At 57.6% G+C, this 16,234-nt stretch overlaps 1 protein-coding gene, 1 long non-coding RNA gene and 1 other non-coding gene across 4 annotated transcripts in view; 2 read left to right on the top strand and 1 right to left on the bottom strand.

The window, feature by feature from the left end:
- Positions 1–15: 15 nt before the first annotated feature.
- On the top strand, positions 16–1,556 carry LOC106723308. The gene is made up of 3 exons (XR_001359213.2): positions 16–104; positions 320–530; positions 1,514–1,556. It is a non-coding gene; the product is annotated as an uncharacterized LOC106723308 (long non-coding RNA).
- Positions 1,557–1,762: 206 nt separating this feature from the next.
- Positions 1,763–16,234, top strand: part of LOC102384835 (zinc finger protein 501) — a 25,396-nt gene continuing 10,924 nt past the window's right edge. Inside the window, exons 1-4 of one of the 2 annotated variants that reach the window (XM_025195452.1) lie at positions 2,043–2,319; positions 5,180–5,296; positions 6,550–6,734; positions 7,199–8,290. In XM_025195452.1, coding sequence (XP_025051237.1) covers positions 2,076–2,319; positions 5,180–5,296; positions 6,550–6,734; positions 7,199–8,290 — 1,638 coding nt within the window. In that variant the 5' untranslated portion in view covers positions 2,043–2,075. Of the gene's footprint in view, positions 2,320–5,179; positions 5,297–6,549; positions 6,735–7,198; positions 8,291–16,234 lie in introns of both variants that reach the window. The other variant, XM_025195449.1, reaches the window with a different exon arrangement.
- TRNAT-UGU lies at positions 15,404–15,477 on the bottom strand. The gene has a single exon. It is a non-coding gene; the product is annotated as a tRNA-Thr (tRNA).

The raw sequence follows: 16,234 nt of genomic DNA, 5'->3' as shown, positions 1-16,234 counted from the left end.
CTGGGCGTGGGGTGAGGCCGCGGGGCCGCGGGAGGGAGGTTTGCAGCCGCCTGCGGGAGCTGTGCGCGCTCTGGCGGGAGCCCCAGCGCCGCAGCAAGGAGCAGGTGCTGGAGCTGGTGGTGCTGGAGCAGTGCCTGCCATCCTGCCCCCGGGCATTTCATGGGGCTGGGGCATGACGAGACGCTCCTGGTGAAATGGTTTTGCTCTGATCCTGGATGCTGCTGTCCCTGTCCCCATCCCCACGCGCTCGGGGGATCCTCCCCCAGCCCTGTCTCGCCCACATCCCGGCTCCACGGTGTCACACTAATCTCATCCCCAGGTCGCGGCGAGGGTGAAGGGCGAGGAGGGGCCCTCCGACGAGATGCAGCCCCCGGGGGCACTGCAGGACCCTGGCGATCCCCGGTGGGAGCAGCCCAGCACCCATGGTGCGCACAGGCCTCTGGATCAGTCAGGAGAGATGGAAACCCCAGGGTTTCAAGACAAGCCACCTCACATTCCCAGAGAGGATCCCCCGTCCCTGCAGCACTCAGGTGAGGTCCAGCATGGAGCCGTCCGCACGGGTCCGGGTGCCCGAGCGTCTGTGCTGCGTGCAGGGAGCGAGGTTTGAACGTCCACCCCTGCCCGTGATGGAGCTGCAATATTCATGCTGCCACATGACTGGGCTGAGACAGACCTGATCCCTGGGGCGGGCAGCTCCCAGGCTGAGACCCTGATCTTTGCTTGCGCGGGCCCAGTACAGAGAGGCTGCATCTGGCTTGGGGCTTCTCATGCAGCTAGGGTAACAATTGATAACCTAATCTCTCATGCTCCTGTGAGTCCTCTGTGCCCAATACACGGCTGGTGCAGGTGCCATGGAAATGAAACTCCCCAGTGGTGTCTGACTGATGAAGGTGCAGCTAACCCAGGCCTGTGTCCTGCTGCTGCAGACTCCCCTGGACCGGAGCAGACCAGGGAGCTGTCAGCAGACGGAAGCTGCTCAGGCTGGTGGCCCAGACGAGGCTCGATCCCAGGGGCAGGGAGGGGGCGGTGGGTCTCCACTCTCCAGCAGCGCGAGCACCGTCCCTCGGTGCAGAAATCTCCCTTCCACAACATGGTGGAGGGGTCAGTGCTCCACAGATCAGCGCTTCTTGTTCTCCTGGTGCCCCTGCAATCGTTTCATGGTCCAGGAGCAGACAGACCTTGCGTTTCCCCTCCCCTGCCCTTAGCGTGTGGATCTGATACGGCCCCAGCATCGCTCGAGCTGCTTTCCCAGGGAGCGATGTCCCAGCAGGCTCTGTCGTGGTGCTGCGATCACCTCCCCACGCTGGGACAGAGTTACCGGGGCTCATCTCCAGCCTCACGCCTGTGGAGGTCTGTTAGCAAGAGCTGCAGGATTCTGCGTCTTCCTTCTCCCCCCTCTTCCACACACTGAGGCCTCCGTCTCCTCAGTCCCAGGCCAGTGCAGGAGACTCGCAGGGCTTTCCCCGTGCCAGCAGCACCAGGGCTCACGTGTGCCCTCCCTTCCCACCCGCAGGTGCTGGGACCCTGCAGAGAGCTGAGCAGCAGCCTGCTGAGGGGTCAGGCCGCAGTTGGAGTACTGTGTCCAGTTTTGGGAGCCGCACTTTAAGAGGGACACGGGGAATCTTGAGAGGGAACAGAGGAGGCCGCTCGCATGTTTAGTGGCATTTGTGATAGACCCTACGGGGGGAGGTTGAGAGAGCTGAATCTCTTCAGCCTTCACAAGAGACGGCTGAGGGGAGATCTCGTGGCCGCCTATAAATTTATTAGGGGAGGTCAATGGGGAATAGGGGAAATGCTGTTTACTAAGGCGCTCCAGGGGGTGACTAGGAACAATGGATGTAAACTAGTTGAGGGTGGATTTAGGTTAGATATTAGGAAGAAATTTGTCATAGTAAGGGTGGCCAGGATCTTGAATGGGCTTCCAAGAGAGGTGGTGCTATCACCTAGCTTGGAGGTTTTCAAGAGGAGGCTAGATAGTCACCTGGCTGGGGTCATCTGACCTCGGTCCTCTTTCCTGCCAGGGGCAGGGGGTCGGACACGATGATCCATTGTGGTCCCTTCCCACTCTACAATCGATGAATCTATGGCTGAGATTGCAATTTATGGTAGTACCCAGTGATTGCAGACAGGGCTGTGGGGGCCGGGAGCAGCTGATGCAGGAGACACTGATGGTGCAACGCTTGTGCCTGCAGCTCCGGGAGGTGTTTGAGGACGTGGCTGTGTATTTCACACGGGAGGAGTGGGAGCTGCTGGACGATGAAGACAAGGTGCTTTACCGGGACCAGATGCTGAAGAATCACCAAGCCCTCGTTTCCGTGGGTAAAGCTCTGGGTCTTGCTTCCCCCGAAGATATGTGAACTGTGCAGTTTTGCAGTCACCTCCCTGTTCCAACAGTCTCATCCTCATGAACTTTTGGCCGTAGGTTTAAACCCCTTTCTCCCCACTGCTCTGTCAGTGATCAGCAGAGATTTGGGTTTTCCATTTCCCACAGAAAAATAGAGAAAACCATGGATTTACTATTTTTATCAGAGAAAACATGGATTTTCCCTTTTAGAAGAGAAACCCGTGGATTTCCCTCTTTTGCAAAGAGTTCTGCAGGCTAGCAGAGTTCCAGCCTACAAGTGCTGTTTGTAAAAGGGGTGGGGAAACCCTCAACCTTGCGGGGAGGGGAAGGGAGGAGGGAAGGGCAAGGCCCAACACTCAAACTTATTGGAGGGTGCTTCGGGCTCAGTCTTCTTGCTGGAGGTAAGTGGCACTTGAGGGGGTTGCAGGGCAGGGCTGGGGGGAAAGCTGGGTAGGGGCGGAGGAAGCAGAGAGGTTTGCAGCCAGCCAGGCATTCTGGCTGGGAGGGGGTTTTCAGCCTCCCTGCCCCCAGCCAGAGTGCTCAGCTGGCTGGAAACCCCTGCTGCAAACCTCCCCGCTCCTTCAGCCCCCAGCCAGCTTGGGCACTCCCCAGTCAGGCACTCTGGCTGGGAGGGGGTTTCCAGCTGGCTGGGGGGAGTGGCGGAGGTTTGCAGCCGGCCGAGCATTCTGGCCAGGAGCAGACAGGCTGGAAACTCCGTCCTGGCTGAAGTGCTCGACCAGCTGCAAACCCTGGGTCGCAAACGCTGTGCTCCCCGCCCTGCCGCCCTCCCCCAGGCTCTCCAGAGCGCAGCATGTGTGATGGGTGCAGCAGGGCACAGCGGAGCCATGCACAAAAGCTGCCTGCCGCTGCAGGTTCTGTGCTGCCCTAGCCACACTTCCTCTGCGTGCATGGGGGGAGTGCTCATCTGCCTGCCCCCACCCCCCCACACCGATCTGGGGGGTGTGGGTCCCCCATTACCCCTCAGGAGTGCATGCTGCCACTGGGAGCTGGCCAGGCCCAAGCTTGCAGCAGGCAGGCAGCAGTAGGGGAGCCGGCTCCTGCTGTAGCAGCAGCTGCCTTGCATTGGGGGCACAGGGCTGTGGACCTGGGTCCCTGGCCCCATAGCACTGGCAGCTGAGGGCCCCCTTCAGCAGGGCTGGGGGGCTGTGAGGGGGAAGTCAGGGACACCAGCAGGGCTGTGGGGGGCATTTAATTTTAACCAGATTGAGGGATTTTTATCAGAGAATTCGTAATTTTTTTTCATGGAAAACCAGGATCCCTGGTTATCAGGCCTCCCTCACATTTCAGACTGAGATCTCCTCCTTCATTTGCTCCAGCCGCCTTCACTTGTGCCTTCCCTGTTCTTGTGACTCCTGGTTCTTCCACATGCAGCAGTTTCTTGGCAACATGATCTCCCTTTGCCTTCTCAGCACGTTCACACCATCTCCAGGTCATTGTGCACGAATGCACTAAGAGCTGTTCCTGGGGGGAGGATTGTCACTTCCTCCCTGTCTGGCCTAGCGAGTCCTCTCCAGACACATTTAACAATCCTAGCATGCTCCGTTCTGTGAGATCTAAATCCCCTTTCTCTTGTCATTATGACCCAGCAGAAGTTAATAGACTTACCAGCCTCTGCTGCTACAGCAGGGGATGATGCATTTCCTCAACTGCTCCTCTAGTGATGCGTACACGAGATGTAACCCAAGTTTGTCTGCAAAGGGGTCCCTGGAAGCTTCTGTCCACATCCCTCCCGAGCATCTTTATCTCCATAGACAGACGCTGGCTTTGCTGTATTTGCTCTCTAGCTCCCTCTGCAACTCTGAGAAGTTGTGCTCTTCCTAAAATCCCTCTGCTGATTGCATGCCCATCATTGTGATGACAAGAAGTGGGCTAGCTGCAGGACCTAGTGAGAACCAGTTTTCATTTCCAGAGGATCTCTAATACAGGGGCTTGTACTGGCTTGTGCATAGGGCTGTGGTACTGAGCCTTTAAGAGGTCAGTTTGCTTTTCTGATGCTTTCTTTCCCCTGCCTTCCCCCAGAGGATCTCCTTAAGGAAGTGCTTCAGTGTTTTCTCTAGCTCAGCAAAGACCACATGGACCATTTCTATATCACGGCCTTTCACATGCTGTGAAACGTGTCTCTTTCTGCCTTCTTTTGTCCATATCCACAGCTCCCAGCAACTTGGTGTTCAAACCTGCAGTACTTGCCAACCTCTGCGCTCCTTACCCCTCCTGGGGTGATCCTCCCAATGAACAGGATGATGGCTCAGTTGCAGCTACAGTTATTATGAGATCATCCTTTCTTGTCCCTGGTGATGATGACTTAGTCTGTGTCCCAGAAAAAAGTCTCATATTTATCCACTTCTCAAGGATGCTTTTCACTGCCATGACTCCCTTCACTAAGCTCATTTTCACTTCTTTTCCTGGAATTACACTGATAAGGTAAGTGTTATCCATCAATCAGTGTGTCGAATATCTCTTCTTTTTGGTACCTTGCAAACAGTGAAAGCTTTGTTTTTGGTCCCCATGCATCATAGATCACTGCATCTCTACACATGTCCCTGGTGACTCTCCCAGTTTAATGCTCTTTCTAAATCAGGAGTGGTTGGTGCTTTGTTTCCTGTGACTGTTCCTCGTCCACCTGGGTCACAAGGGCTGTTATCTGTTGAAGGCTTCTCTCTGCAGTGCCCTCTCTTTCATCATAAATGCCCATCCTCCCTTGTCCATCAAGGCCCTAGTAGACACCTTGAGTTCACTGGATCCATTCCCCAAATCCCAGTTGAATCTTGTGTCCCATACACAGTCACAAATGCTCTTTAACCACTGCCAACACAGGATATCGAGGTCCCACACCTGACTTAATCTGCAGCATCCAGCAGGAACAGGTGGAGCTCTGGGTCTGTGATGATGAGGACCGTGGGGAAATCTCAAGATGGGAGGACCTGCTGCCAGGTGAGTTGTGGCTGTTCCCTGCCCCCACCCAACACTGCTGTCAGTAAAGCTCCATAGCCAGAGTGCATGCAGGACCTGGAAGCCGCAGGCCTGCCCTGTGCTGCCATTGCAGGGTGCTAACCGTGATTCCAGGGGGTCATGACCTGCCCCCCGCAATGCCCTCCTGAGGTGTGCGCAGTGGCGGGAGCTGCCCTTCCCCCCCATGCCCCAGACAAGCCATGGCTCTGTCCCCCAGCCCTGCCCCAGGGGAGGCAGTGCGTGCCCTAGCCCCATTCCTGCCCTCACCACGTGTTTGGGGGGGTGTTGATCTCCCCCCCACACCACTTCCCTCCCCTTCCACCACAACAGACTTACCAGCTCAATACAGCTGTATATGAAATCGGATCGGTATTGGCCAATATGCCTCCTTAAAAAGTGACTATCGGTATCAGCCCACAAAATCTCTTATCAGTGCACCCTTAGAAAATGCAGGTGGGTACAGGGTGTGTCTGGGGGTGGATATGGGTGGTTTGTGAGGATGTGTGCGTAGGTATGGGACTTGTGGGGGGCTATGGGGGGTGTGGTGTGTGCATGTAGCAGTAAATGGGGCTTCCCACGGGCTTGTGGCTGTGAGTGTTGAGGGTTGTAAAGAAGGGTGTGGGAAGGTGTGGCGTTTGTGGTGTGTATGATTGTAGCGGGGGATGGTGTGGATGTGGGGTTTGTGTGGGAGGGTTTGAGGATACATGGGGTGTGCGTGGGAGCCCCTTCGTGTGCCCAACCGAGCTAGTCAGCCCCTGCCCCCACCCCACAACAGCCCAGAGCCCGTACACCCTGGCTGTCCTGGATCTGCTCTGCACCTGCCACCTCTGCCCCACCGGGCAGGTTGGAGATGGCGGTGACACGGTGGAGACTCAGGGCAGCCCCACATGGTCTCTGGGCGGCTATACCTGGAAGTGCTGACAGCAGGAGGGGTTGCTTTTGTTCCATGTTGAGCAGCAGTTTCTCTCCTGTATTGCCACTGCTCAGCCCGGAGAGGCGAGCCTGGAGCTGGTGTAGAGCGCATGGGTCCAGGGCTGCACGCCCTAGTACCTGCCACTATGGCTTGGCTGGTCGCAGCACTATGGCTTGGCTGGTAGCAGCCAGAAGAAGCTGCCACCTGGACTACCTAGGAACGCAGACCAGCTGTGGAGCCATGCCAAGGAACCCAAACCTAGCACTGTCTGCCCTTTGCCAGCAGGGTAGGGACTAATCTGGAGTCTCACTTCCCCATGCAGGAGGTGCCTGGCCACTGAGCAGAGCTAAGGAGCAGCCTCCTGCGGAAGGGTCTGCAGACCTGGAGCCAGCACAGGTTTCCCCAGGGAGTTTGGGTGACATGGACTCCCTGAGACCTGAGAAGAAGCCATGGCATGAAAGTCAGGGGAGGTCCCAAAAGCAGAAGGAGAATGTAGCCATGAACCAGGTACCATCTCCATTTGGGCATGAGAGTGGAGAAGGGGCAGAACCTAGAAAGATCCCCGGGTGCAGAGACGAATTTGTGGTGCAGGTTCCCTGGGTGCAGGGAAGAGCTGAGAGACCTAAAGAGCCGCTGGAAAGATGCATTGCATGCCAGCTAAGGCAGTGGGGAGGGCCTCAGAGGTAAGCGAGAGCTCACTGCTATCAGTCCTGGCTTTTCACAAGATAATGTATACTGGGGAGAAGTCCCATGTATGGACCAAGTGTGGGAAGAGCTTCACCTGCCTCTGCCCTGGTTTCTCACTGCCAGATGCATTCTCAGGAGCTACCCTACTGCTTTGCCAAATGGGGGAAGAGCTTTGTGTGCCTCATAGACGTGGTCAAGCAGCTACATATGCAGAGGGGGAAGCATCAGGCACAGCTGTGTCATGAGTAGCAAGAGCTTCACCCATTTTTTTCTCCCTGTCTCAGGACTGGTGCATCCACCTAGGGAGGAAGACACACCACTGCACTGAGTGCAGGAAGAACTTCAGCTGCTTGCAAGACCTGTCCCAGCACGAGTGTGTGCAGCACCATTGCGCCAAGTGTGGGAAAAGAGTCAGGCATCTCTCCAACCTGGCAAGGCACTGGTGCATGCACACAAGGGAGAAGCTACATCAGTGCTCAGTGTGTGGGAAGAGCTTCACTCACTCGTCCAGGCTGACTCGACACCAGCGTATCCACACAGGGGAGAAGCCACATCAGTGCTCAGAGTGCGGGAAGAGCTTCACTCACTCGTCCAGGCTGACTCGACACCAGCGTATCCACACAGGGGAGAAGCCACATCAGTGCTCAGAGTGCGGGAAGAGCTTCACTCACTCGTCCAGGCTGACTCGACACCAGCGTATCCACACAGGGGAGAAGCCACATCAGTGCTCAGTGTGCGGGAAGAGCTTCACTCACTCGTCCAGGCTGACTCGACACCAGCGTATCCACACAGGGGAGAAGCCACATCAGTGCTCAGAGTGTGGGAAGAGTTTTGCTAACTACTCCAGCCTGGCTCAACACCAGCGTACCCACACAGGGGAGAAGCCATATCAGTGCTCAGAGTGTGGAAAGAGCTTCACCGAGTCCTCCAGCCTGGCCCAGCACCAACGTATCCACACAGGGGAGAAGCCACATCAGTGCTCACAGTGTGGGAAGAGCTTCACTTACTCCTTCAACCTGGCTCAGCACCAGCTGATCCACACAGGGGAGAAGCCATACGAATGCTCAGAGTGTGGGAAGAGCTTCACTCACTCCTCCAGCCGGGCTCGACACCAACTTATTCACACGAGGGAGAAATCATATCATTGCTCCGAGTGTGGGAAGAGCTTCACCCTATCTTCTGCCCTGGTCCGGCACCAGCTGATACACACAGGGGAGAAGCCACATCAGTGCTCAGAGTGTGGGAAGAGCTTCACCCAGTCCTCCCACCTGTCCCGACACCAGCTCATCCACACAGAGAAGAAACCATATCCATGCTCGGAGTGCGGGAAGTGCTTCCTCCACTCCTTGCAACTGGCTCAGCACCAGTGCATCCCTGTCCAGGGGTGTCCATAATTGTGCCTGCAATGCAGGAAGGGTTTGGGGATGTATACCAGCTCAGCACCCACTGGTGTTTGCATCCAAGAAGCAGTCTCATGCTGGTGGACTGCAGCAACAGTTTAGCCTCTGTTCAGCCCTTCTAGGCCACTGGAAAATCGAATGGACACAAAGGCTGGTCTCCCAACCTTGATGCAGGTGAAGGGTTATAAGGAAACACCTCAGGCAGAGGCCAGGACGGATACTGGGGGATCTGTGAGATGATCCTTGCATCAGCCTTGGAGCTTGTGCCATCCCCATCATTTTCTAAAACAGCCAGTGCTCCCAGGGGAGAAGAAGCATCTTCACCATAGGTGCCTTCCCCAAGACAGCTGGCTCCGTATGACACCCAGGGACTGTGTTTGGCAGACTCCCACTCTGACGTCCCTGCTGGCCCCACGGTTCTTGTGCTGAGGCTGTAGAGTTGCAGGAAGGAGAGCGTATATTCCTGGGGAAGGATTCCCTGCTTTCCACTCTGACCAAACCTTTGCTCCCCACCGCATCACCCATCTCCCAGGCCTGCACGTGCCCATCGTGGTCTGCAAGAAACTGCTACTGCCACCCCGTGGGCCCAGTTCAGCCAGTTCTGCTGCTCAGCCCCTCATCAGAACTTAGCACCACCAGGTGCCAGCTGCACCCCCTGCCCACCTTCCCACCACGATAGTCTCTGGAACAGGTTCCTTGGTTATCAAGCCCCACAACGTAACATGATACCCCTGTGGTTGGTCTCTGTCCTCTCAAGAGCTGTGAAATGCAATTATAAGGGTAAAGGAGGTGCACCCTGCAGATCATAGAATCACAATGGTCTCTGTCCTCTCAAGAGCTGTGAAATGCAATTAAAAGGGTAAAGGAAGTGCAGCCTGTGACATGTCCTGCCTCCTCTGTGGAAGGGTTGGGAAAGAATGAAGGGATCCTCTGGGTGAAATGCATCAAGTTGTAATCTCCCTTTGCGCATACTGAGGCCTCCCTCCTTGTGCGGAAGCCATTTGGCTCCATGAGTGTCCTTTAGGAGCCACTCCAAGAGGTTAATCACCCATCCTGCAGAAAAGGGCCTGGGGGTTAAAGTGGGCTCTAAGGTGACTGAGCCAGCAGTGTGCCCTTGTTGCCAAGAAGGCTAAGGGCATACTGGGCTGCACTGGGAGCTGTACTGCCAGTAGTTCAAGGGAAATTACTCTTCCCCTCTATTCGACACTGGGGCGGCCACATCTGGAGTCCTGTGTCCAGCTGTGGGCCCCCACTACAGAAAGGGTGTGGACATGGGAGAGTCCAGCAGAGGGCACCAAAAATGGTTTGGGGGCTGGGGGACATGATTTAACCTGGGTAGACAAAGCCTTGGCTGGGATGATGTAGTTGGGGCCGGTTCTGTTTGGAGCAGGGGTTGGACCAGATGTGACCTCCTGAGCTCCCTTCAGCCCTCGTCTGTGATTCTGTGATCCTCATCCTCCAGCTTTCAGCGCCCAGCCACTGGGCCTTTCTCTGCTGGACCCAAATCCCCCCTCTCAGCACATCTCTCTTCCCCAGATGGTGCCTAGGGCCAGATAGAGATCATTCTGAGAAGCAAAACCGTTTCTTGTTTGGTGGTTTGGCAGGGAGGGTGAAGTACCCAGGCGCTGAGCAGACACAAGCCTACAGCTAACCCACGGGAAACAGTGAGCACAAGGCTCGCCCTTTATGCCCCCTCCCAGGACCCCGCTGGAAACACGCACATGGGGAGGGACCGTGGCACTCCTGGGACCGGGTCTGCCAGGATGAATGGAAGTGCGCAGTGCTGGACGCCTCCCTTTGCGGTCCTAGCACCATCTGCAGCCTGCAACGTTTAGTTTCTAGCATCATTTGCAAACGGCAGCAAAAGGCTAAAGGGATCGGGCACAGTAAGCACGCTCCCCCGGCCCCAGTCTGAGGTAGCCTTTTCATTCTTAAACTGGTTTAAGCCCCCACGGTCCCATGGGAGACCAGGTGAGGGGCATGGGAGCCCGCATTGTTTGTGTGTGTTGCGCAGCGGCGTTGTGCCCTGTCCCCAGGACTCTGCTGCTCACAAGCAAGAAGCCTCTTAGGAAGAAGAAGCCACGAAGCAGAGAACAGGAGAGTCTTACCCTTCCCACAAGACTGGCGAGGAGCGTCGGACATGACCATGTTCTCATACACAGGCTCTTCTGCTGCTGCTTTCATTGTGCACGGAGAACCCAGCCGCCATCTCCTCCCAACTGCTCGGTGAGAGTACCCTTCGTGCACAAAAATGTAGGGACTGAGCACTGCAAATCCTCTGACCAAGTGAAACCAAAGGCTTCTGACCACCAAGAAAAAACTGGAGCCCCACAGGGCAGGGAGTCTGTGCCGGGGAAGGGCACAGGAACCAGGACGGACCCGGGGCAGGACACGGCCGAGGCAGCACCATGGGCAGAGCTGGACTTGTGCAATGGGGCCGGTGCTAGGTGCTGCGGATGGATGTTCTCCACCCCGGGGCAGGGCAGTGTCTCGATGTCCCTTCCATATAGCCCTGGCCGCCATGCAGGCAGCCGAGGTGACCTTCCCCGGCCCTGCTGGGATGGAGACCAGACTAGATCGTCATCTCCTCCTGGTGATCTGTCCCCTCGTCTGCACGTGCTGGTTACTGGGGACTGTGAGACTGCCCAGGGGCTCAGGATCGAAGAGCTATTGAAAGTCAGGCGAGCGGCGCTGGCTGCAGCGGTGTGCTCGGTGCAGGCGGGTGCTGCGCGCTGCCTGCGGGCAGGGAAGGCCATGGCTGCAGCACTTGCAGGTCGGCCTTGGGCAGCGTGGCTGGTCCCTGGTGTGGTGCCAGGGCAGCGCGGGGTCGGGCACCCTCTTCTCCGTGCGCAGAGGCTCCGTGCAGGAAAGATGAGAGAAACCAACTCTCTGTCCCCCGCCGTGCTCCCCCCGTCCTTGGCTCTGGTGCCGGAGGAAGCTCCAAATATTTCTATCCAAATATTTCTATTTGACCTTTCCTTTCAGCTGTGGAGGGGGCACACTGGCGACGGGACCGGGAGCCCGAGTCACCTCCGCACGGGGCAGAGCTGGGAGCCAGAGAAGGACTGGAGGGAGGGAAACTGAGGCAGAGGAGGCGGCAGAGCTGGAGCTGAGGGGAAAAATCACCTCCCATGGACCAAAGAGGTGCGCGGTGGGGGAGAGAAGGGAGGCAGAAATAAGCGTGTCCGACTTTGGACCGGCACCGGGAAGGAAAGCCGAGAGGTTGAGGGGGGTTTGGGGGTTTGTCTGTCTGTGCAGACGCCCGCAGGGGTGCCGCCTCAGGGGTGCGGTGAGGGGTGCTCCCGTGTTGAAAATGGCCGCCCTCCCCTCACAGTCCCGGCGCAATGGCTGCCGGCAGCCGTGGCACCGGTGTGCAGCCCCGGGTGGGGCCGGGGGCGACCCCTGCTCGTGGGGCCGGTGCCTTTCCTGACGGCCCGGGACGGCCGACTCGCAGCCTGCAGGGCTGGAAATCAGCGCCAGGCGCCTGCGGGACGGGATCAGCCATGAGAGGAGGCGGCTCGGCTCGGCTTGGCCTCGGCCTCCCGCCGGGCTCAGCTCTGGCGGGTTTCCCATGGTGTCTCCTGGGCTGCGCGGTGCTCACGCTGCCAGGTCACGGCCACGGAGACCAGCCCCGGCCCGGCTCCGGTCAGGACCTCCTCGGCAGATTTATGCCAGTTCGTCCCAAATCAGTCTGCACACGGCGTTACTGTGATACAACGCTTCGTGTATGGACACCGGCCTGTAAACAAGGAGACGATCCTCCAAGCGCAAAGGGAAGTAATCCCTACACGAGTCAAAGCGGGCAAGAGGGCGCACAGGCCCCCCTGGCTCCCCAAAAGCATCTGGGAACGTCTCCGAACAAAAACCCGCTGGAAGTGAGGGGCCATCACAACAGAGGGCTACACCGCGGGTGCTCGGGGCTGCAGGGGGCTGTCGGTCAGGACGGCCGAGGCGGAGATGGAGCTGGGACTAGCGACAGATCAAGGACAACAAGAAGTCCTTTTTCAAATACATAGCGGGGCAAAAGAAGGTGCCAGGTAACGTGGGGCCTCTGCAGCACACGCTAGGAAGTCTGGTCATCTCACCTGACGGTGAAGCTGACATATTCAACCATTTCTTTGCCTCCGTATTTCTGAGGAGGGACCCAGATATCTCCCCCACTGCCCCCCCGAGAGCCCGGTGGGCGGCACACCTAAGCGGAGGGTTAATGAGGACCTTGTCAGGGAGCTTCTGGAGGGACTGGATGTATTTAAATGCACAGGTCCTGACGACCTCCACCCCAGGGTGCTGCAGGAACTAGCAGGGGTCATTGCGGGACCCCTGGCACGGCTCTACGAGCACTCGTGGCGCTCGGGCGATGTGCCGGAGGACTGGAAAAGGGTCAATGTGGTCCCCATCTTCAAATAAGGGAGGAAGGAGGACCCAGGAAACTATAGGCCCGTGAGTCTTACCTCGTCCTGGCAAAGCTTTTTGAAAGAATTATCCTGGCGCATGTCCAGGACGGGCCGGCAGGGGGGATCATGCCCCGGGGCAGCCAGCGTGGGTTCATTAGGGGTGGGTCTCGTCAAACCAACCTGGTGGCCTTCGACCAGGTCACCAAGTCCTTGGATGCAGGTGTTGCAGTGGATGTAGTCTTTCTGGACTTCAGGAAGGCCTTCGACACGGCATGTTTACACATTGGTAAGTGAGACCTGACACTAGTCTGGGCCCTGGGTGGGAGTGCATTGTTTACTTCAACCGTCAAGGAAATAACGTGGGTGGTTTTCACTGTTGTTGTGAAGGGGAACGCACAGCAGGACGGCCCGCGGCGGCCCCCGCTCAGCCCCACCTTGCTACGGCACTTCCCAGCGTGCAGGCTCTCTCTGCTGGCCGGCGAGTAGTGTACATGAGGCCCTTGCAGGACGCCCTTCTCGGTGGTTTTCACCCAAAATTCCCAGGCTCTCCATTCCCCACCGACATTCGCTCCTTCCCTCCTACTTCCAGCGGTGATTGCTCTGCTGGCAGTCGGTGCCGCCGCTGACCCTGGACACAGACGCCGCGCAAGAGAAGTGGACCGACCACGTACCACGCCTGGCGCCACGGCCTTGTACACAGCTGCCTTGTCTCAACGGGCAATGTTCACCATGTCTCACTGCCAGGGCCCTGTCGCTAGTGGTATCACTGCCTGCCTGCCTGCCTCCGGGGCTCAGACAAGCATTCTCCTTAGATTAGTCATCCTGAAAATAAATTGAGAGTAATGATGATGGTCAGAAGGATACTGCTGAGAATGGTTTCTACAATGCCGCCTGGCGGAAGACGGGGGTAATTACACGTCTCTGAGTGCCTTGCGGTTTGCACACAACGAATCCATAGACGCAACGCTTTAATTCGCAGCGAGCCAAACTAAACGACGTCTGAGCAGTTTTATTTTCACAAGCTGAACAGACCTTTAAAACATCGGGAAATCCTGCTCGTGCAAACAGACACTCCCTTGCAGTGTCTGCAAGGACAAACATTGCGGTGTGTACATGTACCCTTAGGGACTATTTAGAAAAGCTGGACATCTACAGGTCCATGGGGCTGGGCAGGATGCACCCGAGGGTGGTGAGGGAGTTTGCTGATGAGGTAAAAGAACTGCTGACCATCATCTTGGAAAATGCATGGTGATCAGGAGAGGTCCTGGATGATTGGAAGAGGGCAAACATAATGCCCATATTTGAGAAAGGGAAAAAGCAGGATCCAGGGAACTACAGATGGGTCATCCTCACCTCAGTCCCTGGAAAAAATCATGGAGCAGATCCTCCAGGAATCCGTTTCTAAGCACTTGGAGGAGAAGAAGGTGATCAGGAAAGTCAGCATGGTTTCACCAAGTGACAGCCATGCCTGACCAACCTGATTGCCTTGTAGGAGGAGATGACTGACTCTGTGGATGTCGGGGAGCCAGTGGATGTGGAGTACCTTGATTTTAGCAAGGCTTTTGATACGGTCTCCCACAGCAGTCTCTCAGGAAAACTAAGGAAATATGGGCTGGATGAATGGGCTGTAAGGCGGGTACAAAGCTGGCTGGAGCACCAGGCTCAGAGGGTCATAATCAATGGATTGATGTCTAGTTGCCAGCCGGTATGAGGTAGAGCGCCCCAGGGGTCGGTCCTTGGGCTGGTTTTGTTTCATATCTGGGACCTGGGGGTCACAATAGAGCACAATAGGAACATGAGCTGTCAGTGCGATGCTGTGGCCAGCAGGGCAAACAATACTGTGGCGTGCATCAATCGATGCATCTCCAGCAAAACCAAGGAGGTGATTCTCCCGCTGGTGAGACCACAGCCGGAGTACTGTGTCCAGTTCTGGGCACCGCACTTGAACGAGGACAGGGACAAGCTTGAGAGAGTCGAGAGAGAAGCCACCCAAAGGATCAGCATCTTACACGGCAAGCCATACGAGGAAAGGCTGAGGGACCTGGGACTCTTCAGCCGGAGGAAAGGAAGGCCGAGCGGGCACCTGGTAGCAGGTTACCGCTACACTAGCGGGGTACATTCGGGCAACTGTTCACCAGGGCACCCGAGGGGAAAACCAGGATAATGGCCACTAACTCCTGGCAGACCGATTCAGGCTCAACATCAGGAAAACTCCTTCACAGGCAGGGTGTCCCGACTGTGGAAGAAGGTCCCTCCAGACGTGGTGCAATCGCCGACCCTGGAAACCTTCCAGCGACTGGACAGCACCGTGCTGGGGTCACCTGAGCCCCAGGAGTCTTTCCTGCGTGGTGCAGGGGCTGGACCCCATGGTCTTCCAAGGCCCCTCCCGGCCCCTACAACCTGTGAGTCTTCATCGCTGTCCTGGAAGATGACACAGAGTGAATCCTCAGCACGCTGGGAGATGACACCAAGATGGGGGCGGGGGGAGTAGTAGGTACACTGAAGGGTAGGGCTAGGATTCAGAGTGACCTAGAGAAACTGGAGGATCGGGCTGGTTTTGTGCAGAGCTGCTGCCCAGCCAGGCAGCCCTGAGCCTGTCCCGGTTGCTCTGTGCTAAGTGCAGGATGATTTTGCCCTTGTTGAACCTTGAGATGTCTTTCGGCCCAGTCACCACTCTGCACTGTGGTGAAAAAGCAGGCACTGCTGGGATTTGAACCCAGGACCCGCTGTTTACAAGACAGGTGCTTTAACCAGCTAAGCCACAGTGCCCACAGTTAAGGGCTTCCAGTTCCGCGCCCCCACTCCGGGGCAGGGCACTGCCTTGCGTTGCACACGGAGACAGAGGCGTTTCTCAAAGGCTCGGCGGTGGGCGCAGGCAGGTGGGGGTCGAGGCACGTTCTTCACAGACGTGAGCGGGACCCGGGCCCGGGGTCACATTCCTGTCTCCCGCGCCAGGGAGCCAACGTGACCGTCAGTCCGACCTGCAGCTGCACACCCGCTCCCGCCAGGTCCCCGCTGTCCCCAGCGGCCCCTGCACAAGACACGCGTCCCCGATCCATGCGCCAAAGCCGGGGCAGTGCTTGCCCATGTACCGGCTCCTGCGCCAGCGACGGCGGTTCGAGTCCCGTGCGGAGGCTGCGGTCAGCTCGGTGTTCTCAGACGTGTGTCGGGGGCGGTGTTGGCGCGGCGCGGCGCGGGGAGCCCTCCCGAGCCTGCAGACCCTGCGGGAAGGGAATCGCTCGCAGTGTCGGCAGCGTGCTCCGGCGAGGAAGAGCGCAGCCGGCTGCGGGGAGGCGCTGGGGAGCGGCGGACACACAGCAGTGTCTTCACATGGTCACCGCGTGATTCCGCACTGGGCGGGTGGGAACACCCCGTCCGTGTGGGAGCAGGCAGGCAGGCAGGGCGCACTGCTCCGTGCGTCTCCGGCGGGTTTCAGAGACGCGGGGAAGGCAGTGCTGGGGGGGGCTAGGAGTCGCCGTGCCTGCAGCGCGCTGGGAAGTGCCGCAGTTGGCACCATGGACCGCCC

Source organism: Alligator sinensis, unplaced genomic scaffold, assembly GCF_000455745.1.
Source record: "Alligator sinensis unplaced genomic scaffold, ASM45574v1 scaffold1886_1, whole genome shotgun sequence".
In the NCBI taxonomy this organism is placed as follows: Eukaryota; Metazoa; Chordata; order Crocodylia; family Alligatoridae; genus Alligator; species Alligator sinensis.
The sequence above is the reverse complement of the archived record's forward strand: the minus strand, read 5'-3'. Positions and strand labels throughout refer to the sequence as shown.